The sequence below is a fragment of the Cyphellophora attinorum genome (genome assembly GCF_001299255.1).
Source record: "Cyphellophora attinorum strain CBS 131958 chromosome Unknown Contig26, whole genome shotgun sequence".
Classification (NCBI taxonomy): Eukaryota; Fungi; Ascomycota; class Eurotiomycetes; order Chaetothyriales; family Cyphellophoraceae; genus Cyphellophora; species Cyphellophora attinorum.
In genome coordinates this window covers 340,156-363,465 of record NW_017253254.1, presented here as the reverse complement: position 1 = coordinate 363,465, position 23,310 = coordinate 340,156, and the positions used below count along the sequence as shown (strand labels likewise).

Below are 23,310 nucleotides of genomic sequence, written 5' to 3'. Positions count from 1 at the left end.
GCAGTCTTGGATTCTAAGCTGAACCCGCGGGACAGACTAGCCAGGTCAATTCCTTCCTCAGCCCTTCCACGGAACTCACTGGATTGTGTTAGAGTCCTTCTGCTATGCTATTCGACAGCATGCTCGCCCGGATTGCAGCTCAGCGCTTGACAGAAGCGTTTTGGATGAAATCCAGACCTCTGAATAAGTGTGGTAGGAAACCAGAGGGATCCTCAGCCGCGGGAAAGTGGCCCATGCCTTTCATCTCTGTGAACACAGCACCGGGAATCTTCGCCGCCGTCGCCCTGCTCGCAGCCGGAGTACAGCTGTAGTCATACTCACCGGTGAGCATGTAGACAGGGCAGATAGTCGTGTCTATCGAAGCCACACGATCTCGTCCGTCCCATCCTTCAAAATAGAAGCATAAATCGCCGGCAAAGATTCCTGCTGCCTGGGACGAATAGCCCCACCAGATCATTTTCTGGTGTGCAGGTAAGGTTGACGGTCCACTCAAGCCAGACACAATTTCTGCATTCATAACAGACTCATTGTTGCTGGACGCGATGCCGTAGAGAGTCCCGGAAGATGAAACATAGTCACACGCTTCACAAGGGATGACTCCAACGACACCGAGCTCCGTGGCCCGGAGCGCCACTGCGAGGCACACATGCCCGGCCATGCTCGCGCCCGATACGATGCAGTCTTTGATGCCGAGCTGAGATATAATCTGCTTGATTGTGTCAACGTAGGAGCCTCGGTGAGACGATATCCCTGCGGCACCATCTTGTGACCTGGATATGATCGGCCATGGCCTGGCATATCGAAAGCAAACATTGTCGTACGCTTCTGCAGTTCTTTGTCGTTCATAATTGAGTGGTATTGCCTCGAGTCGGCACCTGCGGTGTGTAGCAGCAACAGCGCCTGTTGACCATTGCCCGAAGACTCGACAAACATTTTGCATTTCCCAAAATACTCGCTGTTAATCCAGACATAGCGACCCACGACGGCATCAACTTCAGGTTCTTCCTCCAAGTTGGTGTTGGGTGGCCCGGTATTCTTGTCGTTGAAGACTTGTTTCATCTTGTCGAGCACGAGGCGCCAGACCCGAGCATTTTTCGCAAAGCTCGCAGGGTCACCACCGACACGTATACGTCCATCATGACCTAGCACTCTCAACATTCCCCAGAAGCTCTGATAGGGCGGTGGCGGCAGTGGTGAGAAAAACTTCTGCCATTCGGCCTCAGGTGCCACGAGGGTCACGGACTCGTCCGAGCATGGCCCCAGCGAAAGAGTGAACATGCCGTCGTGTAGTTTGACGTGCAGCTTCTCTCCTCCGTCGGATTGTAGCGCAAAGTGAAAGTCGTCATCGATAATTGCGACCTTGATCTCCTGATCATGGTTAACCAGCTGCTGGGTGATGTCACGTGATTGAATGAGCTGCCGAAAGAATGTCGACGCAGTAGACCCTGGCGAACGATCCATGATTCTTGTTACTTGTCAATTCAGGCCTCGAGAGCAACGTGACCTCTCAAGAACATACCTGGCAGGACGACCCCGCGACTCGGAAATTCTCCTCCGTCGGGAGAGGGGTTGTAGCTAGTGCGGAGTTGAGCTACCTTTGCAGCATGAAGCTGGAGTGGCATTACTGCTTGAGTTGCGCCCTTCTCTCAGTGGTTCGCATTCCGAGGGAGTTGCTTTGACGGACAGACAGATCGTTGCGGTCTGCCCGACTGTCCACGCTCGAGTTGCGCCATGTCACCCACATTCAGCTCAGTATTGAGCTATTCGATCATAACGAAGTGCATTCCTCACAACGCATGCAAGCCAAATTGTATCTCACCAATACCGGATGGCAGATTGGTGGTGGTAGCGCACCGGAGCATGCGACAGGCTGGTCAAACTTGAGAGAGATGCAAGTCTAGTCTTCAACACCGCAAATAAATGGCTATCGGCGATGATCGGCTTGTGCAAGAGCACAACCAACGTGTGGTAAAGTACATGGACGTTGAAAATACTGGGCGCGACCACCGAGTGAGGTGATGTCTGCTGTGTTCGTCAGCAGTAGCTGCCTTATCCTGAATGATGAGTTATGTCCTCGATTGTGCCCTTCAAGCTCTGCCGACAACGTTGGAGCCTGCAAGATCGCGTTGCTCGTGTTCAGTGACGTCACGCGTTCCGATTTCTTGGTCTTTCCATTTTGAGCACGACGTATATCTCGAGGTTGCCTCATCGCACATCCTACACTGCTTAACCAAGCCTTACATACAATTCGGCGTGCATAAAATAAAGTAAGGCTCAATAGATCAGCCTTCAAGATGGCCACCACCCCGCACATCACAGCCATAACCGAACTTCCCTCCACTTCCGCGCGCTGGATCGCCCTCAAGAAGATCGAATTCATCGACCAGACCAACACACCCCGCACGTGGGAAGTCGCCGTGCGCAAGACCACCGCCAAGAAGTCCGGCGTCGACGCCGTCGCTATTGGAAATATCTTGGTATCGCCTTCCAAACCACCTAGCACCTTGCTGGTGATCCAATACCGCCCGCCCCTTGACAAGTTCACCGTCGAGTGGCCCGCGGGTCTGATTGATGAGGCGAGACCGCCGAGGAGGCCGCGGTGCGGGAGATGAAGGAGGAGACGGGGTATGAGGGAAGCATTCTGAGTACGAGTCCGGCGGTGAGTAGCGATCCGGGAATGACGAATGCAACGTTGCAGTTGGTTATGATGGAGGTGGAGGTCAAGGACGGGGAGAAGGGGATGCCGGAGCAGAGATTGGACGATGGGGAGTTGATCGAGCGTGTGGTTGTGCCGCTGGAGGAGTTGTATGCGAGGTTGGTGGAGTATAGTAAGCGGGAAAAGTTTATGGTGGCAGCAAAGCTATACCACTTTGCCGCTGGGATGCATTTCGCAAAGACGAGTGGTTATGTTTGAGGACAGTCGGGAGAACGGACTGCCCAGGCGGCGGCGACGATCCTGTGCACGCAACAGAGTATGCATGACTGTCTGGGGACTCTGAATAGAGCTCAACCACTCTTGCTCCGCCGCACAAGCCTCACACCAGCCGCATGCGGGTGCTTCACATAGGCACTGACGTTGAAGTACTTCTCCGCAAGAACTCCACGCAGTCTTCCTCGCGCATCCGACTCCGACTCACCCGCCCTGCAATCGACTTCAATCCGATGATCCATCAACAGCTGGGCAACAATGCCAACGAATTCGACCTGACTGAATTTCTTCCCAGGGCAAACACGAGGCCCGAAGATCCACGGCATGTACATTCTGTCGTCAGGCACAGCCAGAGTCTCGCCTCCAGATGCGGCAGTATCGATGAAGCGTTTCGGATTGAACTCGAGCGCGTCACTGCCCCATTTCGGCGATAGATGGCCGCCGTAGAAGTGCCCGCCGATCAAAGTCTCAGGCGGAACGACGACTGTTTTAGGCCCGTGGCGCGAAAGCACTTCCACTTCTTGCGGTGTGTCGACGGGCTGCCGAACGAGAAGCGGTGCAGGGCCCGCAAGGCGCAGAGTCTCGTACATGACTGCGAGGCAGCGGACGAGCTTCGGGTATGTCTCCGCGTACGGCGAGGCGGGATCGTAGTGCGCGTCGAGCTCCTCCAAGATCCACGCTTGCACTTCCGGGTGCAAAGCCAGGTACGACAATGCAAAGGTGAAAGTCGATGCAGTCGTCTCGTACCCAGCAAGATTGAACACAAACAGATTCCCGTACAGCTCCGACTCCGTCAGGAACGACGGCCGTCCACCAGCCTTAACCATTCCATGCTTCTCAGCCTCATTCGCCTGCACCATCGCCGAAAGCAGACTCTTCTTCTTCCCCACCGAACCCGCCTTCCCACTCTGCATATCCCGCAAAATGAATTCCTCCATATACAGCCGAAACTCCGCCACCGCAGCCTTCAACCTCCTCAACGTCCGCGGCAACATCCACTCCGGCCCCGGCACACTACTGAACACCAACGTCAACAGAATATTCTGCAATATCGTCCCCAAACACCCCATCAACGAATCCCGATGCCCCTGCCCCACAGTCTCCAGCTCCGTATCCTGCCCAAACGCCACGTTCGCCAGCACATGCATCGCCACGACATTGAACGTATTCCGGACTCCGTCCAAGCTCAGCGCTCCACTCCCAAACTCCGTCCCCCTCACCCGCCGCTTACTCTCCTCCCAAACCCCCTCCATCGCCCCCTCCGTAAACGCGCCCGCCGTGATCTTCCGATGCCTTTTCCATTCCTCCCCATGCGTACTGCTCACGTTCTGCCCGTACACTGCAAACAGCTGGCTTTGAGCGGGTGGCATGCCCCAGTTCTTGTGATCCATGAAAATCTGATTGATGGTGGGCATGTAGCATGAGACGATGGTGTTACCATTTGGGGAACACAACACAAAGTTCTCCCCAAGACGCAGACTCGTGCGATTCTCGTCGACGATGGGCCAGCCCATTTCGGTGTAAACATACCAGGAGCCGAGACCGAGGGGCAGGTGTTGCACCCAGCTGAAGAGGGGGCGGAGGGGGAGCCACCAGACATCGTCGAAGGCGATGGGAATGGGGATGATTGGGAGATCGAACTGCCGGGCAGCGAGGTAGTGGCGGGTCCAATTTGTGAGGCGGTAGATGATGAAGAGGACGAGCGGTGCGGCGAGGAGCAGGAGCAACATTGCTGACTGAATTGTGAGGTCGATCGAGCTTTCGGAGTTGTCAGAAGCAACTGAGAAGTGGAGGACTTGGCTGTTGCTGTGGTATATAACTCCTGTCAAGATCGATCGAGCGGTGTTTCATGTCTATGGGCCACCAACTTGGCACGCAGGCAGGTCGCCTGATTCCGACAGCTGCATTGGGAGCCGGACCCTATCAGGAAGCCTAAGACATCGAACAAGCAAAGTCAGGTACTCGCAAGCTTCCTGTTGCATCAGATCTGCCGTTGCAGGATCGCTGGGCGTCGTTCACATTCGGGCCAAAAAAGTCTTCGAGATTGGCTCGCCTGGATTTTCGCCTAACGCTTCGCAGTGCATTCTGGATAAGGCAACCAGCCCCACCAGAATGCGCCAGGGCCCACAAAACGCTGTTGCTTTCTTGAAGCTGTATGATTACGACGTGATAACGATCAAGGGTTGCGTCACATGGTTTGCGGATTCACGAGCTAGTCGCCCGACACTGGTGCTGGACTCTTGCTGAGCTACATATCTTCATTCAAGATGGAGGCTCTGACCTTAGAGTGCCGAACCTTTCGCCGCCTCACGCATCCGCGAACGGATGCTCAATCACCACCTTCAGCCCACCAGCCTCACCACGATACACCGCCTTGATCGCCTCCATCGCCGCATCCATGCCCCGAACAACCTTAGTCTTGATCGGCTTCCAATTCTTTGCCCCGTCTTTCAAAATCCACCGACGAACAACATCCAGACGATCCCCACGCTCGAAGTCCGGGTTCCCGAACAGTGCTTCCACATTCTTGAGGTACTCCGGCCCAGGCAGCTGCTCGCCCGTTTGGAGCTGATAGGGATTAGGAAACAGCCATGCGCCCGGGTCTTTCTCCACGAACAGCGCATTTACGAGCTTGAGGGGCAACTTGTCGGAGCAGCAGCGCTTCGCCATTGCCGGTGTGCTCTTTTCGAAATCTAGCGCGTCGATTTCTTCACGCGTCATGTCTTCGCCGAAGCCAGTGCCGCCGCCGATCGTGTCCCAGACGGAAGTCAGCTCTTTGCCCGTCGCCGCAACAGCTTTGCGCACATCCTCAACCACTGTCGGCGAGTTATAGTCAAAGCAATAGTCAGCACCAAGCTCTTTGAGTAGAGCGTGGTTCCTCGCGCTCGCGGTCGTGATGATCGGACTGAACCCAGCAGCCTTTGCCAACTGGATCCCGGATTGACCAAGCGCACTGCTTCCACCCCAGACTAGCAACGGCACGCCAGTAGGGTCTTCACCTTCCAGACCGGCAGGTGCGAAGGCATAGCCCATGCAATTGAACAAGGCGTCGATGCTTGTGCCAGCAGCAGCAGCAAGCCTATGGCCGTGAGTTCCTCAACGCCTTCGGGCAAGGCGAACGTCCAGTTCTTCTCTGCGAGCAGGAAGTCCTGGTGTGCGCCGGCGTGCAAGGGTCGCTTGTTACCGGGTGTGGCCAGGCCGAAGAGGTTTTGGCCGGGCTTGTAGGGCGAGGAAGGGCCGACGGAGACGACGGTGCCGAGCCATTCGTAGCCTGGTACGTGCGACGACATGCCCATGTAGTGGTGCCTGATGTCGGCGGGGTTGATAGCAGAGTACTTGACGCGGATGAGTGATTGAGCGCCTGTGGGAGTATAGACTTCGGCGTCGGGGAGGACGGAGAGGGTGGCTTTCGCGTCTAGGTAGAGAGCGGTATTCTTCATAGCTGTTTCTACCGAACCCATTGTGAAGTGATCAGTCTATCCAGGGGACGTCTCAAGGAGTGCTTCCAGAAGCAACTCCCCTCGCAGATGAAGGCGCCTACCTTTTATACCAGTATACTTACGTTTCGATTCGCATCTTCCTCCCGCGCGTACCGCCACAGAAGTCGGACGTTCATCGTTGCCGTCCGCGCCATCCTCTCCACCACTCATAGTTTGATCAAACGATCTGCTGATCCAATTAAGAACGATCCGATTTTGAATGCCATGCCACTGGTTGTCTTTGCGGTATGACAGCCGATTCCAAGAGCATGCTTAGTCAAAATCACATGGCGGCCGCTGGGTGTTAGCGGGCTGCCGACGCAGCAACGCCGTAATGCCATGACGATTCCATCATTCGGGCAGGGAGTCTCAGCGTTTGAAACAACGTAGAGACGGCGGTCGCGGCGTCGGAGAGGACAGCAAGAACGCGTTTCGACATGTCGATGCTTATGAGATTCTTGGCCTTGGCGTTGGGCTCTCGGCCGACACGTCTGTTGACTTAGCTAATGGGGAAGATAAGATTTCCGAATCAAATCCGCTTTGTTGTTTCTCCCTTGGTGCATCAAGAGGCAGTCGTTTGGAACTTGTCAACCACATACGTTGGTGGCCGGGCGTGAACACAACGAACAACATGGACTTGCACGTCGACTGGCACGCGGCGCAGGCCATTGAGAAGTACGTATCGGTGTTCATGATACCTATATCACGGCTTCAGCATACCTGGTACTGGACAACGTTTCCAGACATGGTACATCAACGCTTCAGACGACAGGCATGTTCCGATCTGTCTGAATCTCACCAAAGGTTATTCCACGATAAGTACAAGAACTTTTATGGACACGTATGATTGGCAACACTGTCAGCAAGTACTTTCGTCATGAGACGATTTATGTGTCGAGCAAGCCCACCTCATAGCTAGCGAGTGCAAAAGCGCTCGTGCCAATCAAAGAGTCCAACTCCGTAGGTCTTGTGATATAGTACTCGTACCCGACATTCTGTGGGCTCAAACTCGCCACACTACTCGTACCGTTCAAGCTCAATGACCCATTCGCGTACGGTATGAGATACTCGTTCGAGACAGACTGGTAGATATCCTTCGCCAAAGCGGCGATGCCGCTGTCACACTTCGAGCCACCGGGTTGGCGCCATACCGCACGATCGTCGTCAAGCAACTTCAGACGAAGTCCCCTCAGCAGCGTGTACACTGTCATGGAGCTGCTGCTCGCTTCGACAAAATTTCCGGCGTCGCCCGGTCGATCAACGACCTGCCAGACGCCGGGCACGCCGGTTAGAGCCTTACTTCGCCCAGCCGCCTGCAATTGTGCATTCATCACATCCTCGAACAAGCTCGCGATGGTCTTGTATGCTTTCGAATTGCGCTGTACGCTGTTTCGACCGGCAACTTCGAGCGTGTTCAGGATGCCCAGCGAATACCATGCGAGAGCTCGACCCCAAACTTCAGGACTCGCACCAGTGCTGGCATCGGCCCATCGGTGAGCCTTGAGAGCATCATAGCCGTGTACCAGAAGGCCCGAGGGCTCGCGGCAGATGTCGTAGAGGATCTGAAGCTGCTGCACCGCCATCTCCAGTGCCGCCCCGGGATTTGACCCACTGTCATCGAGCTGTGAAGAGATTGTGACAAACGGAGCAAATGAGTACATGCCATCCAGGTAGCTCAGATTCTGATATGCAGTCAGGTTGTTCACGTTGTTGTAGTACCATAATCCGCCGTTGGGATTTCGTGGTTGTAGGGCAAGGGAGGCTCTGAGAGTGTCTATCGTAGGCCTATACTGCGACGAGCCGGAGTCCAAGGTCGAGGCTACCATGTCTGCGCCCAAGGAGAATCGATCAAGAGGGAGCTCAGCATCTCGTGTAACATTCCCGAAAGCTGGGATTGTGGAAGTAAGGCTTTTGTCGAGAAGTGGCCGTAGCTCATCATTCGCTGGTGAGAGTGGAACTGGCTCTGTGACAACAGCTAGAGCCTGCCAGAAGAGTCCCAGCTGGATGAATCCAGTGCTGGCGCCTGGATTCAGAGTTGCTTGACCTCTCTGCTCGATACTCGCGAGCATGCGCAGAGCCAGATCGTGAGGCGTCGGCTCGGCGCTTGCGGCTGAGGTGGCCACAGACGCAAGGACGGCAATATGATGCAGCTTCATATTCTGTGCAAGCGATTTAATATGTTGATAACATTGAGGTGCGATCAAATGGTCCTCATTCGTCGTAAACTGGACAAGCCTTTGGGAGGATTATAAGATGCGCGCTGCGTGATTGGCAAAAGGCCGTGTTTCTACAAGCAATGCAACTTTTGATGTAGTTATATACATTGTTGAAGCAATACTTGCTGACGATGATGGATTTGTTAAATTGTCTTTTTCAGAGTGTTTGTCCTTCCGAAACCGGATCCGCAACCGAATTCGAACATGAATGCGACGGATGATGGATGGCTTGAGCACTAGGAATAACTTTAAGCCAACATGTTCCACTGCGACGAGATCGGCGCCAGTGATCCTCGCAGGTCCACATACGCATCATCATCATCATCAATGGCAGCTCTTTCGGTCAACGTGAAATGAACCACGTGCAGCTGGAGTAGATACCCCTAGCACCTGCTGTAATTTCTGTGCCTGGCCTTTTGATCATACATAGCTCTGTGTACTGATCAATCTCAGCCACCTCCGTCTGCATCATATCACTCCAAACATTCTGGATCTTGGCTAGCCTTAACGAACGTGTATCAGGGCCAGAAAGGCACGGATCTGGGGTCTCTGACTGCTCGAAAGCTTCACCAACATCTAGCGAGCGCATTTTGCGGCTCGCTCTTGCAAATTCAACCAGAAGTACCGCCTTTTCGCAGAAAGATCAGCTTCACTTGCCTTCGGTCTGCGAATCTTGGACTCAAATCCATGTCCGTCTCCTCCACGACCGTCTTCATGCCGGCTTTGTGATATGTCTTGACCCCGATGGGTGTCGCTTCGACCACAGCCTTGAACTCATCTTAGCAGAGGCACGACTTGGAACACGCCCCACAAACTCACCTCGATCTCCATCTCTTCAGCCTTTCTCGTTCCCCATTCAGTCAACTGCAGGCCGGCACCCTGCCTTTGATGATCGCGATCAACTGCCAGCATCTCGAGGACTGGCATACTGTCAGCACTTCGCATGAGGGGCTCGGTCAAAAGCAACGTTCATACACACCATAAACTCCCTTACCCTTCGAATCCCCAATCGCACCATTTCGGTAAGGGACGTATTGCTGCCACAGCTCCCTCATATGGTCTGCATCGTCTTTGTCAGGCCACGTCTCGCCCACATCTGCCTCGACCTCATCCAACTTATCGGAGACCGGCTCCGTCATGAATGTCCAGACACCAAACCCGATGAGCTTCCCAGCCTCCGTTGTTGCTTTGAGGAAAGTTGAATTTGGTGAGTTTTCCTTCCAGAACTGAAGTCGTTTTAGCCCCGATTCCTGACCAGCGGAAGTATCGTGGGCCGGAAAGTAGCAGTCGAAAAAGGGCGCGTCGTGACCAAAGCCATTCGAGATAGCGGCCATGGCGGAAGGCAAGTCGTCGTCAGTGCACTGAATGATGCTGATTTGAGATGCCATGGCTGTTGTGGCGCCCGCTCACAGCCTGACGCAAATGGCCTGGACCGGGCACGGCGTATACCTATGTGTTCCTACTCATCTGAGTGCCGCTCCCTGGCAAAGCTCAACATGAGACCGATATGTTGATCGGTTGCTCGCAACAAGAATAGTCCGAACACAGCGGGCCTTATCGTTGTCCGCATGGACCTTGGCAAAGTCACTTTCGCAGTCATAGCCTGCCCGGTGTCTTGATCGGTCATCGATCAGACGCCCTATCCGGCCTCTGTTCTGCAGCCTATGAGAGTCGGTACAAAATTAAGGCCAGCCTCGTAAGTAAAGGTATGTCTTTAGTCAGCATCGGAGACCATTATGGCATCGCGGAGCATGCAGTGTTGCGCAAATCCCAAAATCCGTGCTCGTGTCTTCCAGTCGCCATTGGTTGAACAGTATGATGCCCTGCAGCGCGAATTATAGGAATCACAGAAGGCAGCTGCACTGAAGTGCTTGCACGACATTTTGAACCTAGTCTCCGACATACAAGTGGGCGATTTATACGGTATTTCAAAACCTCTTACCGGCCATGAGCTCGAGCAAGGCATCGAGGAACGTCGCCGCACGTCGGTCTCGTTTCCGATATCGCGTTCTGAACATCCTCAGCAAGAACCGTGCTTGTATGAGGACAAAGTCGTGACAATGTGCCGTCACGTTGAGAGATCTACGTGGCTCGAAAAGCACAAGGAGCGGGAACCTTGCAAGTGCGCCAAGCTGCAATCCCCCACTTCTCCCAAGAGAAATCTCCAAACGGCATTCCACTCTCACAAAGCTCCGAGGCAATCGACAATGGGGAGCGCTCTCGGAGCAAGCAAGCTTCTCGTGCTCTCGCTCCGTCAATTCGAGATGCACGTACGACAGCTTGAATCTCGAAAAGCACTCTTTCCCTTCTCCTGCCCTTGATCGATCCCACCGCCCTCCGCAAGCCCAGCACCATGTCATCACGCCACCCCACCTCCCCATAGCAATCCGCTATCCCTCCCTCCAACCCGCCCTCCCCTTCCTGGTCGGCGGCACCTCCGGCATCTTCGCAACCTGCTGCATCCAACCCCTCGACATGATCAAAACCCGCATCCAGCTCTCTCCTTCATCAGGCGCCACCCCGATCGCCGTCGCCCGCAACGTCCTCGCCAACGGCTCCTTCCTGGACTTCTACACCGGCCTTTCCGCCGCCCTATTGCGCCAGCTCGTCTACGGGACTTCCCGGTTGGGGTTCTTCTTCACGTTCGAGGAGAAGCTCAAGGCGCGCGCCGCGAGGAATGGGACCGTGTATGGCTTCAAGGAGCGCGCCGCGGCGGGGCTTGCGGCTGGTGGGTTGGGCGCTACGATCGGGAACCCAACTGAGGTTGCACTGATTCGGATGCAGAGTGATGGACTGCTGCCCGCGGCGCAGCGCGCGAATCACAAGTCTGCGTTTCATGCGTTGGGGAGTATTGTCCGGAATGAGGGTGTGAGGGCGTTGTGGAGTGGTGCCTACCCGACTGTGATCCGCGCGATGGCGCTGAATGTGGGCCAGTTGGGATTCTTTTCGGAGTCGAAGCATCAGATTGCGAAGCACACGAGTGCGGGTCCGCAGGTGCAGACGGTGGCGGCGAGTTTTGTGGCGGGGTTCTTTGCGAGTGCTTTCAGTTTGCCGTTTGATTTTGTCAAGAGTCGGTTGCAGAGTCAGAGGAAGGGGGCGGAGGCGAGGTATGCGGGAATGGCGGATTGTTTTGTCAAGGTTGCGAGGGAGGAGGGGTTGGGGAGGCTCTACAGGGGGTTTGGGACGTATTTCATGCGGGTTGCACCGCATACGTGAGTTGCATGGCTACGATTTTTGAGTTGGATGGTTTGCTAATGGTGTGTGCAGTGTTATTGCGCTGATTGTGGCCGACAACTTGAACAAGTGGGTCAAGGGCTAAGTCACCCTCTACGCAGACCATAAGCACCATGTTCCAGCTGCTTGCGGCGGTCCGCCATAGGCATACCCTCCGCCACGCCTCACGCCGGCCCTGGGCGCTTCAAGAAAACCACAATGGACGACCTCAAAGTGCATACCGGAACAACGGCGAGCGGTCGCCCAACTCCTCCAGCTGCTGATCGGAATACTTGCCCCGAATCTCGTCCTCAGTCATGCCATCGGCCTTCTTGTTTGCGCGCCAGTACACGAACTCGAGGGCGAAGGCAGCGAAGAGACCGCCTGCAGCAAAGCCCAGCGAGGAGCCGAAGCCGGTGGGGTACTTGGGCTTTTCGGCGTCGAGGAAGATGAACTATTGTGGGACATTCAGCAGGCTGCTCATGGAATGGATCGATGGGCGCGAAGCGAGCCTGTAGTACAGACAGGGACCGAGAGAGGACTTACACTTCCAATAATCCCGCCAACGTTCCCGAGACAAACCATCAGCGCGATCCCCATCGCGCGTCTCAACGGGCCGGCAAGATTGTTCAGCTGCCAAGCCATCACACCAGGGATGATTGGATACGCGCCAGCAAGCGCCATGAACACACAAAAGTAGCAAAGTGCGACGTTGTTGGCAATGTCGGCTGCGTAGACGAATTGGATAGAGTTGGCGATGATGACGAGGACTTGCCCGCCGACGATGATGGGCATGCGCCAGGAGAAGCGATCGGCGAGGATGGCGGAGCAAATGGCACTGGTGGCGGCGATGGCGTAGGGTCTGTAAGTGCATTGTTAGCGCGTGTGAGAGACTGGGGAGGGTGGGACTTACGGAGCCGACAGCAACTGCGCCTTGGTGCTAGTGAAGCCCATCCCGCGCAAGATCTGAGGTAGGGTGAACTTGAGGGCATAGCCCGGAACAGTATTCGACCACATAACAATAGACATGAGCCAAATCCTCCAGTCCAGCAGCACACTGAAGAGCGTCTTATACTTGAACTTCTCCTTCTGCTCGCCTCCCTTCACCTTCTTCCCTCGAGTAGCGATATGAGTCAGCTCCAGAAATCGAACTTCGTCCGCCGTCAGCCATTTCGATGAAGCCGGTGTATCTGGAAGCATATAGCACGCCATGATGCCTGCGATGACCGAGGCAATGCCTTCGATAATGAAGATCCATCTCCAGCCGTCGTAGTTGCCGAGACCGTCCATTTTGGCGATGCCAGCGGCTAAGAGACCGCTGAAGGCGCCTGCGATAGCAGCTGCACAGTAGAATAGAGCTGTGCGGGTTTGGGTCTTGTTTGGTGGGTACCAAATGCCGATTGTGTGCATGGCTGCAGGGAAGAAGCCGGCTCTGGGAAGGGAGGATTAGTGATGGCAGATGGATACAGGGGGGCCGAGCATACTCAAAGACACCGAGGAAGACACGAGTGGCGAGCAGACCACCGAAGTTCTGGACCACGCCCGTCAATGTCATCACGGTGCCCCATGCGATGACGAGGCCGCCGATGTAGTGAGACGGCTTGTTGAATTTGGTGAGGAGGAAATTGCTGGGGACCTCTGTCGTGGCCAGTCAGCGTAATGACTCAAAGCCTGGTTGTCAGCGGAAACATACCAAAGAGGATGTAGGGCACAAAGAAGATAGCGACAGCGATGTTGTAGTCGACACCAGCCATGCCAAGGCTTTTCTCGAGCCCCTCTATCTTTGCGTTGCCGATGTTGGCTCTGTCAAGATGAGAGACGAGGTAGAGCAGAGCAAGCATCGGGACGAGACGAATATCGATCTGCCACGCCAATCAGCAACGTTGACGCAGATCTGATTGGGGAGACTTACCCTGTGATACAGTCTGCTCTTCGCCTTCTCATCGTACTCCTCCAGGAAGATGACATCGTCCTCAGTCAAATCGGCGTTGACGATCTGGCTGGTGACTAGAGGCTTGCCAGGTTTTTCAAGGACGACATCTTCGACAGCAATAGCGTTGGTCTTCTCCATATTGGACGATGAAAGATGCTCTTAGATCGAGAGCGGTCTGTGACAGATCGAGGGCCGCATGGCTCGCTTACCGCCCTTCTATATGTTTGCTCTACCCGGATTCCGCAGTGATGCCCAAGACAAGCATTTGGAGACAACTTGCCAATGCGGAGGGATAACTTGGCGTGGGGACAGGCCGAGGCTGACAAGGAGTACTTTTGGTGCAAGAAACAACAACTCATCCCGTTCAAACGATTACGCATGCTTTCCGCGGGCATGCCTCGGGCTTGTACTGCATGCCAAGTACGTCTGGCCACCCCAGACTGTGACCTGTGCTGCAAGAACGCATGGGGAACCTGGCGCGGCATCCCCAAGAAAGACGCCACACATCTTGGCACCTCGGAAAAAGATACCCAAGACATTGAACAAGTCTTGTCCCGAGGGAGCTTGTTGTATGTTTGATAAAACGTTGAGTCCAGTGCCTCGGTGTTGGCTGGTCAGTGAAATCGGTCTGGGCAGAAGAATCGACCGCATGTACAGTGCCCAGCATAGGTTCGATAGCAAGTGAGAGTCAATACCGCTGGTCTTCGGCTCCTGATGTTGCCACCGTGCGGCCTTCGGTCGCTTTGAAGACCATCAAGTAGGGTGGGAGCACCACGAGAGGAAAGCCTTGAGGTCAAAACGGATGCCACCGCAAAGCCCGCTGAGGTACATTTGCTTCTGCCGTTCAGGACCATGCGGTGAGTTCCGGTGGCCGATAGTCCTCTCTGCCGTCGGTCTCTGGTTCAAACCTCGCCGGATCGGCGTCGTCGCCGTGAAGTCTTACTTCCTTGGGTACGTCCGGATAGTCATCCACGACGCTTTCATGAAGCGTCCAGTTTGACACCAGATCACATTGCGCGACGAACTCTGGCTTCAGTGTCTTCACAGGCCGGGAGCCGGGTTCCAGAACGGCGTTCATGATCGCAGCCCTTGAACCACGGCCCCAGTTGAAGTGTTGACTGTCAGGTGTGACACGGTCTATCCAGCTTTTGGCCCCAGCCAAGAGTGCCTGGCGCACCACCGGCAGATGTACAAGATCGAGGCTGACTGGGTGAGGAATGTTTAGCTGCTCTTTCAGTGGTCTCAAGAGCGGAGAGAGCGTCGCGTAAGTTTGAGCACAGGGTAATATGTACCATCGCATGAACGAAGCGCCATAATGGATCGCTGCAAGTTGAGTAACGGGTGACAGGAAATCCCACGCTTTGATCCATTCACAAGCCCACGTTGATACAGTGTGTGGGTCTCCCATGCAGCGTTCACGGAAGAACAAGGTGAGGTCCACGCCACGTAGCGCGAGGATATTCGTGACGTTGCCGTTGGCTGCAATCTGTGATCGAGCGAGTTGGCAAAAGCTGAGCATTGGGTTGCCCATGTGGTCGAGTGGCGAGGGGTTTTCGATGTTAAGTGGTGGGATGCAAGATTCCGGTGTCGTGAACATCCGCAGCTGTCGAATCTAGACTGCGGCAGGATAGCCGTTGGCCATCACAGCGCTTGATAACGGGAGGTTACCAAATGAGCGGACAGACCCAAGACTCAGAGGCTGCAACGACGAGTCCAGTGTCAGCTGCCCTGGTTGGTTTTGGTCATGTTCTGGGTTGACAGTAGTAGGATTGCGAATCGTGAACTGCTTGCGAGCATTCGCTGCATTGGATGTCTTAGGAATCGGGAGGCCCTGCCGAATTGCCTCGAACAACTCCCTGCTCTCATCTTCGGGTAAGGTGCGGATCTTTTCTACGACGTCGCCGGCCTCCTTGGCTAGCTGTCGTGAGAAATCGCGACGGCCGTCTTGCTTGGTGCGAATACATGGTACATTCAATCCGATGCAGACTCGACATGAGCCGCTCTTAGTCGGCCGACACTTCCATGCTGAGCATTGCTGCAATGTCAAAGAGAAGTCTTAGCGAACCTTTCTCTTCAGCTTTTGACATTTATCGCAAGCTTGCGACACATTAGCTCGAGCTCGTGGTCGCCCATGAGGCACATTTACAACTGGCGCTGTTGTCGGGCCAATATGGACATTGCTGGCGTTCATGATTTCCGATGAATAGCGAGGCAACCGCCACCCACACCACTGATGCACCTCCCAAGCTGTGCGAGTCGCATCTCAATCTGAGGTAAGGCAAGGTCAGCATTGACCGTCACGCAGGCAGACTGCAGACAGGACCGAGAGCGCATAGTTCGGAACGGAGTGAGAAAGAAATAGCAACAGGTGAGTGTTGACTGGAAGCAGGTATGAGATTTAGCGATTCCAGTTTCTGTAGGGAGCAGGGCTGAATGCCAGCAGCCCAGCGCCGGAAGGATTGCCCCGCAGCGGCGGAAGATGCAGGCGGATTTCCGGCCCCTGGTCGTTGGTGTGATCACCTATCGGCCTCGTTGCCTCCAGGCATGAACATGCATCCACTCTTTCCGCACTTAACATCATTCAATATCTCGCCGAAGCCGGCATCGCTGATACATTCCACACTGTGAATGTTGCGCTCTCCTGCGTCCACCAACGCTGGAAGATAGTGCGTGCATTCTGAAGATAATGTGGATTATAGTCAACCAGCAACAGCTTCATCAACTTCCCGGACGTCGATACAGTTGAGCTACTTAAGATGGATGTGATAGACAACCGCGTGAGTGACGAGTCCTCGAAGCTTTGACATAATCTAAGTATCTGTACTTGCCGAGAAGAGTCGCGATCTGGTGGGCATGGGAGATTTACTGCAAAAATATGCGGCTATTCAGCTAGAAACTGACGGACGTGCCCAAGATGCAGGAATGTCTCAGCTTCTCAAGAGGAAGTCGATATCAAATCCTGGAGTGATGATGTTGATTGGATGCAGGATCGCTGTATACCAAACCTGCCGGAATGATTGCTGGCGGCTTATGAACATGCACTCGCGGGCACACTGTTCCGACGATCGACAGCATTCAGCGCCTTCCCATCAAATTTCTTGGGCTCACCAAAACTACCTCCCTTCAATGATCAATAGCCAGCTCATTTATCCTTATGAAGCATCCCCTTCACCTTCCCCAGCAGTTTCCCGCCCTCCCCTTCCTTCTGATCATTCCTCCCACTCCCTGCCCCCATCCCATAATCATCCGTACTCCCATTCGTCCCACTCCCACTCTGATCCACTCCCATTCCTTGCTCCGCTGCACCACCCGCTCCTGTTGCGGTTGCGCCTTCTGTCTTCCCCATCCCGCTTTCCGGCGCACCTGTCGGGTCGTTGAAGGTCGCAGACTCCCGTGCACCCATCCCTTGCTCGGGGCCTCCGGACAGTTGGCTGGATTGGGCGCCGCGTTCGGAGGCACCGAGGCCTTGTTCTGGTGCGCCGTTGGGGTTTTCTTGGTCGCGGCCGGAGCCCATGCCTTGTTCGAAGTTCGGCATGGTGGTTTGTGCTATCTACAACAGCTCAAGCCGGAGGCAGAGAAATAACCCCTTCGCTGTTCTGCGCGTCTGACTAGGCGCAGTGGCTTTTTGCACAGGCTTACTATCTATGTTTTGTATTCGTGTCGGCAATTTGATGGATCGTCTGTGAGAAGAATGTAATATACACAGGTTGAACGTGCGGGGCAAGGTGACTTTGTTAGATGACGATGCCGCTCCCGGCAGCATGCATCGTCATCGTCACTTACGTCGTCCATAGTCATGATATCAAGTTCAGGTACCATTGTACCCATTGGCTGATTCGGAAAGCTTACCTGGAAGGTCAGTCTTCTTCGAACGGACCTACGGAGATTATCAGCTTTGCACTCCAGATGAATGCTGGAAAGAGATGCCGGGAATTATCAGCCCTGAGGGGTCTCTGCGCTGCTGCTTGAACATAGAAGCGTGCTTGAATCCTTGCCATTAGTGATGCTCACCGGATGAGACCTTCCATGATCGGAGGTATGACGTCAAAGATGGCCGAGTGGTGAAGGCGTCAGACTCAACCGTCGCGGGATCGATAAAAGTCCAAGATTGGCAGGTGACCTGCCTCTTCCTAGGCCCGGAACTTTCGAGGGATTTTGGCAGTCGTGTCGAAAACGCCTGCTTCTGCAATCTCGCTAGTCTTATTCAACGGTCGCCTTGGAAGAATTATTGCAATTCCCATTTGCCATCTTCGCACTTCATGGTCTTCCCGACTGCGCATGAACATGGTCTGGCGCTGCAAACGATGGCGCTGCTCAGCGGCCGTCGTGTTCCATTGGCGCTGATAACAAGCAAATGCACGACAACAATACTCAGTCATCCCACGCGAAGGCGACTGCGAGGCGCTGGCCGACAAGGTCTACGAGACCACAGCGCGCGACTTCGCATCAGAAATGAACGCGAGATACGAGCATGTACCACTACCGCTGAACCCGCATAAGCCATTCTTTCGACTGCTCAAAGTTCAGCGCGGCAGGCGTGATGAACCGCTTGCTGGTCAACTTGACAATGTAGCAATCCCATCACTCTGTGGGCCTGCGGGCCTCGTCGACAAGGTGTACTACAAAGCGCTGTCATATGTCTGGGGCCTCGACATCGCGGACTGCGAGATCCTCATAGATGGCCGACCGCTTTCTGTGCATAGGAATCTCCACGAATTCCTCCTACAATGGCGTCAGTCTGGGTTCTCCGGTTATCTCTGGATAGATGCAATCTGTATCAATCAGTCAGACCTCGACGAGCGCGCCGCGCAGGTCCGGTACATGCCGCAGATCTATCGGGAAGCTACCAAAGTCATTGTGTGGCTCGGGCCCGGCAGCGCGATCACCAAAGATGCCATGAAACTCCTGGAAACGGTATCACACTCTAGTCATGAGTTTCTTTTGGACCACTACGACGCGAAAACTCTTTCAAGCTTCGACAGTCATGCGTACTGGAGAAGAACATGGGTGGTTCAGGAGTTTTGCCTTGCCAGGCGTTACACCGTCATGTGGGGCGACTTGGAAGTAGCCGACGCAACACTCGACCGCTTCCGCTCGAAGGTCACGGGCGCTCTCGCGTTGAAGACCGGGGTTGCGGTGTCTGCGCGATATCGCTTCGAGTGGCGCGATTTCGGCCAGGGCCTCTTTCGTGCAATGCAGCAGAGGAGCATTTTCGACAAGCGTGGCCGTGTCGAGCTTCTGAAGCTGATATGCGCGCATAAGTGGACCATGTGTCGGCACCCACAGGATAGGGTGTTCGCAATGCTGGGTCTAGCGAAAGAGAAGATCGCTGAGCAGATCCAGATTGACTATACACAGACAATGGAGTCGCTACTCGTACATGTGCTCAAGGCGAGCGTTGTGGCTAGCGACGAGCTGGCTCGCTGGATCAAGATCCTATCCATACCGTTTGACGTAGACCCCAAAAGTGGAACACGAAAGGCACTATCAAGGTCTAGCGCGCACCATAATGACATTGTGGGCGCGATCGTGGCTTCAGCGGACTCGCCGCAAAGACTCCCAGATCAGTCCACCACGAATTCTCATCCAACGCATCGACACGTTGCTCCCATCGGGTTGCAGCTGATGGAAATGACAGCATTCGTCACAGGGCACATTCAGACCGTCATAGCTCTCGAAGGTCGAATGCCGTCCTCTATTGTATCCTCTGAATGGTACTACTCTCCCAAAAGCCGCAGACCTTTGCTGGATGGCGTTCACATGTCTTCCTTGGTGCTACCGGACGCTCGACTCGCCCGTCAACATCTGCTGGCCGAATCAGTGGCCGATGCTCGTCCTTCCGCATCGATCGTGGCTGTGGATACGGACCTGAAGTCGTGGTCGTCTGCACACGGCGTTGCTTTCGGTCACCCTAGACCCGGGAATCTCGTGGCGCACTTTCTAGGGCACGAGACTGCTTTGACCCTAGACGTCTCAGCTTACAAAGCCAACAAGCCCTGCATTACGGGACGTCTGCGGTGTCCACGTACGTCGGTGAGGACTGCCCAAGACCCAGTGACAGGTGTATGGCGACCCGAGTACGAATGGTTCCCGTTCTCCGAAAGCGACTGCGAATCGCCTTCGGTCGGCGTGCGCAAGGTCGAACTCTTGCTCACACCAATGGAGGTACTTCATCTTGGTTGTGATCCGAAGGTCTTCGAGCGCCGGAAGTGGGAAGTCGCGGCCGCTGACCATCCTGGGAGTACCACCAAACCGCTCGCACAAGATGAATGATGAGCGACGATCGGCCATGGGGTAGGAAGTGCATATTGGTGTCGCAGTGTCGGCCGAGAGATTCTTCAGCCTACGACCTGCCGGGCGGTCGCAAGGGAAAGTCAGACGCTTGCCCTGATGAATCTCTGGAGACTAGTACTTGAGACAGCACCCGAAAATAGGCGTCCAAATGAGTGCTGAAGCCGATCTTGGCAAGTCGACTTCGGACGTCTGACCTCATCTTACCCGATATACTACTTGTCAGAAATCTCAAAGCTTATTCGCAGTACGGCACACGCTACAGCCGCACTGCACGTCCCAGACAGTCCTTGCAGCTCGCATTCTTGATGGAGACTCCCTTAATCAGCGTTCTCAGCCTAGCCAGTGCTTCAGCGACGATGGTTTCGTCCACATATATAGTCTGTCCTGGCCACCACATGTCTTGTGAGACCAATCCACGACTATTTCGGCACGAACAACTTGATACGCAGTATTCAGAGACGTCACAACAGCGACAAACCCATGACCATGGCGAACACCCGCCTCTCGGCCACTATTCCAGCCTCGACGGCAACATGTACTGTCTCCATCATAAACGCCACTTGCGACTTGCGTCCAAACGCACAGGTCATGGTAGAGCCAGTCATACCTGGAATGGAGCATCTCGACTTTCCGACGTACTCGTTCCACATCAAGCACAATCCCTCAGGTCGGCAGTTCTTGTTCGACATGGGTGCCCGGAAGGACTGGAAGAACAACGTCCCACAACTCGTGCAGATCCTGGAAGAAGCCATCGGCGGCCTTGACGTCAAGAAGGAGGTGCCGACGATCTTGGCCGATAGCGGTGTTCGAGTCGAGGAGATCGAGGCTATGATCTTGAGCCATTGGCATTTCGACCACACCGGCAATCTCGCCAGGCTGTCAACGGCCACCAAACTTGTTGTGGGTCCTGGCTTCAGAGACGAATTCCTGCCTGGTTATCCCGCGAATCCGAAATCATTCTTTTGGGAGGAGGAATTCGACGGTCGGGAAGTGGTCGAGATCTCCTTCTCAGGCGATCTCATGATCGGGCAGTTCCAAGCACATGACTATTTGGGTGACGGAAGTCTGTATATCCTCAACGTACCCGGACATGCGACGGGGCATATCAGCGCTCTGGTACGGACTACTCCAGACACGTTTGTCTTCCTCGGTGGCGACGTGTGCCATCACGCAGGTGTCTTTCGTCCGACACAGTACCTTCCGCTACCCAGTGAGGTACCGAAAGGGACAGCAGCGCTGGACAAGCTGGTGAACCTACCGTGTCCATGCGCTGTGTTTCTCGCCTGCCATCCTGCAGGTCAGGAGTCGAATGGAAAGGTGTGTACACGAGTGCTCCATCGTCCTCAGACTATCCAAGCGCTCTACTGGCTGTCCAGAAAGTAGCGATTGCTAATTCTTCCACAGACACCGTTCTTCCGCATTCCAACCGCTACTCCCGTCTACAGCGACCCAGCTCAAGCACAAGACTCAGTAGAGTCCCTCCAAGCGTTCGACGCCGACCCGAACATTCTTGTCGTGATCGCGCATGACCCTACGAGCGCCCATGTCTTCGACTTCTTTCCAAATGGCACTTTGAGTGACTGGAAGCAGAAGGGTTGGAAAGAAAAGGGTCACTGGGGCTTCTTAGGGACACTGCCGTTTCAAGGAAAGGCACAGCAGGCGTCCCTAGGCACAATGAAGGTTGACAGTATCAGCTGGGAGCAGCTGCATGGGAGGAGCTCATGAATCCAGAGCGTTGAGAAGAACAGCGACGGAGTGAAGATATCACGAAGAACCAATGCAAGATTCGGCACAATTGAACTGAAGTCTTACCTAATGCTTTACGAGACGGATAGGTATGCCAAGGCGGCCTTCCCCACCCCCTCGTGCTACGTAAGCGATCCTCGGCTCATCGCGGGGAAGATCTGTGATCAGAAGTCATACTTCGGACAACACTTATCTGTGTGTCTTATGATCCGTTGCCGTCCTGAGGTGTACTCTCGAACGGTTGAATACCTTACCACTAGCTACAAATACACATCCTGAACTCAAGGTCGCTACCGGTCCAAATCTCCTGACAACAAGCAGCTTACTCCCCATCATCAACCGCCATGCCCTCCAACAACCCTCCACCAACAATACCAACCTCGCAACAAGCCTACTGCGTGACCGAGTTCGGCCAACCCCTCCAGAAGCTCAACATCCCAGTTCCCAACCCCCAGAACACCGAAATCCTCATCCGCGTCACCCACGCCGGCGTCTGCCACTCGGACCTGCACTTCCAAGAAGGCTTCTACCGCCTTGGCGCCACGCAGAAGTTCTACCTCAAGGACCGCGGCGCCACGCTTCCCCGCGCTGTGGGTCATGAGATCTTGGGGCGGGTTGTGGCGTATGGGCCCGATGTCAGCGAAGCGGATAAAGCCGAGCAGGGTGGAGGGAGTCCGTTGGGGAGTAGTCGGGCTGTTTATCCGTGGTGCGGCTGCGGAGCCTGCCGGAGGTGTGAGGATGGGGATGATAATTTATGTTTGAAGCAGCGCACGAGGGGTGTGTTTGTGGACGGTGGGTTCGCGCAGTATATCACTGTGCCGCATGCGAAGTACTTGGTGCCGCACGACGGCGTGGATCCTGCGGTGGCGTGTACTTATGGGTGCAGCGGGTTGACGGTGTTGAGCGCGATTGAGAAGCTGGGACCGCTGAAGCCGCGGGATCCGGTGCTGTTGATTGGTGCGGGAGGGCTGGGGTTGCAGGCGATTGGGGTGCTGAAGGCACTCGGGCACGAGCATATCGTCAGCGCGGATATTACAGATGCGAAACTGCAGGCTGCGTCGAAAGAGGGCGCTAGTGGTGTGGTGAACAGTAGTGGTGGCGTCGAGGAGGCGGTGAAGCGGGCAACTGAAGTTGCTGGAGAGCCATACTACGGGGTGATCGACTTCGTCAATACCACTCCGACAGCCGAGCTGGCGTACGCCTGTTTGAACAAAGGCGGGAGAATGGTGAGTGTGGGAATCTTGGGTGGGGAATTACAGGTCAAATTGTCATTGTTGATCTTCGGGAGCAAGACGATCGAGGGAAACATTGTGGGCAATCCGAGACATATGCGGGACGTGATGAAGTTGGCGGTGGACGGCAAGTTGAAACCGTTGCCCGTGACGGAAGTGCCGTGGGAGGAGGCGAACGAGGCGATGGATAGGCTGAGTAGGGGAGAGGTTACCGGACGGTTGGTATTGGTTCATGAGTCTGACGGGCGGTAAAGCGTCGCCTCTTGTC

The 23,310-nt window shown here is 54.9% G+C and overlaps 13 protein-coding genes across 13 annotated transcripts; 5 read left to right on the top strand and 8 right to left on the bottom strand.

Annotated features, from left to right (window-relative positions):
- Nucleotides 1-139: 139 nt before the first annotated feature.
- AB675_3722 (uncharacterized protein) lies at nt 140-1,461 on the bottom strand (the record flags this gene model as incomplete). The annotated part of the gene is made up of 2 exons (XM_018143799.1): nt 140-706; nt 760-1,461. 2 exons carry the CDS (start codon nt 1,459-1,461, stop codon nt 140-142), a joined length of 1,269 nt encoding a protein of 422 aa, XP_017997081.1.
- An 833-nt stretch (nt 1,462-2,294) lies between these two features.
- On the top strand, nt 2,295-2,914 carry AB675_3721 (putative Nudix hydrolase; the record flags this gene model as incomplete). Its single annotated transcript, XM_018143798.1, has 2 exons — nt 2,295-2,510; nt 2,582-2,914. 2 exons carry the CDS (start codon nt 2,295-2,297, stop codon nt 2,912-2,914), a joined length of 549 nt encoding a protein of 182 aa, XP_017997021.1.
- A 92-nt stretch (nt 2,915-3,006) lies between these two features.
- Nucleotides 3,007-4,659, bottom strand: AB675_3720 (Secologanin synthase; the record flags this gene model as incomplete). The annotated part of the gene is made up of 1 exon (XM_018143797.1): nt 3,007-4,659. One exon carries the CDS (start codon nt 4,657-4,659, stop codon nt 3,007-3,009), a length of 1,653 nt encoding a protein of 550 aa, XP_017997038.1.
- A 577-nt stretch (nt 4,660-5,236) lies between these two features.
- AB675_3719 (Protein TOXD) lies at nt 5,237-6,390 on the bottom strand (the record flags this gene model as incomplete). Its single annotated transcript, XM_018143795.1, has 2 exons — nt 5,237-6,008; nt 6,050-6,390. 2 exons carry the CDS (start codon nt 6,388-6,390, stop codon nt 5,237-5,239), a joined length of 1,113 nt encoding a protein of 370 aa, XP_017997035.1.
- A 905-nt stretch (nt 6,391-7,295) lies between these two features.
- AB675_3718 (Unsaturated rhamnogalacturonyl hydrolase YteR) lies at nt 7,296-8,564 on the bottom strand (the record flags this gene model as incomplete). Its single annotated transcript, XM_018143794.1, has 1 exon — nt 7,296-8,564. The coding sequence occupies one exon, from the start codon at nt 8,562-8,564 to the stop codon at nt 7,296-7,298; it is 1,269 nt and encodes a 422-aa protein (XP_017997016.1).
- Nucleotides 8,565-9,235: 671 nt separating this feature from the next.
- Nucleotides 9,236-10,012, bottom strand: AB675_3717 (uncharacterized protein; the record flags this gene model as incomplete). Its single annotated transcript, XM_018143793.1, has 3 exons — nt 9,236-9,391; nt 9,444-9,544; nt 9,619-10,012. The coding sequence occupies 3 exons, from the start codon at nt 10,010-10,012 to the stop codon at nt 9,236-9,238; spliced, it is 651 nt and encodes a 216-aa protein (XP_017996998.1).
- A 1,087-nt stretch (nt 10,013-11,099) lies between these two features.
- On the top strand, nt 11,100-11,943 carry AB675_3716 (putative mitochondrial 2-oxoglutarate/malate carrier protein; the record flags this gene model as incomplete). The annotated part of the gene is made up of 2 exons (XM_018143792.1): nt 11,100-11,836; nt 11,892-11,943. The coding sequence occupies 2 exons, from the start codon at nt 11,100-11,102 to the stop codon at nt 11,941-11,943; spliced, it is 789 nt and encodes a 262-aa protein (XP_017996980.1).
- Nucleotides 11,944-12,066: 123 nt separating this feature from the next.
- AB675_3715 (putative transporter) lies at nt 12,067-13,908 on the bottom strand (the record flags this gene model as incomplete). Its single annotated transcript, XM_018143791.1, has 6 exons — nt 12,067-12,291; nt 12,384-12,699; nt 12,751-13,269; nt 13,322-13,475; nt 13,531-13,699; nt 13,750-13,908. 6 exons carry the CDS (start codon nt 13,906-13,908, stop codon nt 12,067-12,069), a joined length of 1,542 nt encoding a protein of 513 aa, XP_017997111.1.
- A 706-nt stretch (nt 13,909-14,614) lies between these two features.
- On the bottom strand, nt 14,615-15,301 carry AB675_3714 (uncharacterized protein; the record flags this gene model as incomplete). The annotated part of the gene is made up of 1 exon (XM_018143790.1): nt 14,615-15,301. The coding sequence occupies one exon, from the start codon at nt 15,299-15,301 to the stop codon at nt 14,615-14,617; it is 687 nt and encodes a 228-aa protein (XP_017997092.1).
- Nucleotides 15,302-16,912: 1,611 nt separating this feature from the next.
- Nucleotides 16,913-17,305, bottom strand: AB675_3713 (uncharacterized protein; the record flags this gene model as incomplete). The annotated part of the gene is made up of 1 exon (XM_018143789.1): nt 16,913-17,305. One exon carries the CDS (start codon nt 17,303-17,305, stop codon nt 16,913-16,915), a length of 393 nt encoding a protein of 130 aa, XP_017997075.1.
- A 917-nt stretch (nt 17,306-18,222) lies between these two features.
- AB675_3712 (uncharacterized protein) lies at nt 18,223-20,043 on the top strand (the record flags this gene model as incomplete). Its single annotated transcript, XM_018143788.1, has 1 exon — nt 18,223-20,043. The coding sequence occupies one exon, from the start codon at nt 18,223-18,225 to the stop codon at nt 20,041-20,043; it is 1,821 nt and encodes a 606-aa protein (XP_017997053.1).
- A 507-nt stretch (nt 20,044-20,550) lies between these two features.
- On the top strand, nt 20,551-21,789 carry AB675_3711 (uncharacterized protein; the record flags this gene model as incomplete). Its single annotated transcript, XM_018143787.1, has 2 exons — nt 20,551-21,312; nt 21,469-21,789. 2 exons carry the CDS (start codon nt 20,551-20,553, stop codon nt 21,787-21,789), a joined length of 1,083 nt encoding a protein of 360 aa, XP_017997033.1.
- Nucleotides 21,790-22,154: 365 nt separating this feature from the next.
- Nucleotides 22,155-23,294, top strand: AB675_3710 (NAD-dependent alcohol dehydrogenase; the record flags this gene model as incomplete). Its single annotated transcript, XM_018143786.1, has 1 exon — nt 22,155-23,294. One exon carries the CDS (start codon nt 22,155-22,157, stop codon nt 23,292-23,294), a length of 1,140 nt encoding a protein of 379 aa, XP_017997014.1.
- Nucleotides 23,295-23,310: the final 16 nt, after the last annotated feature.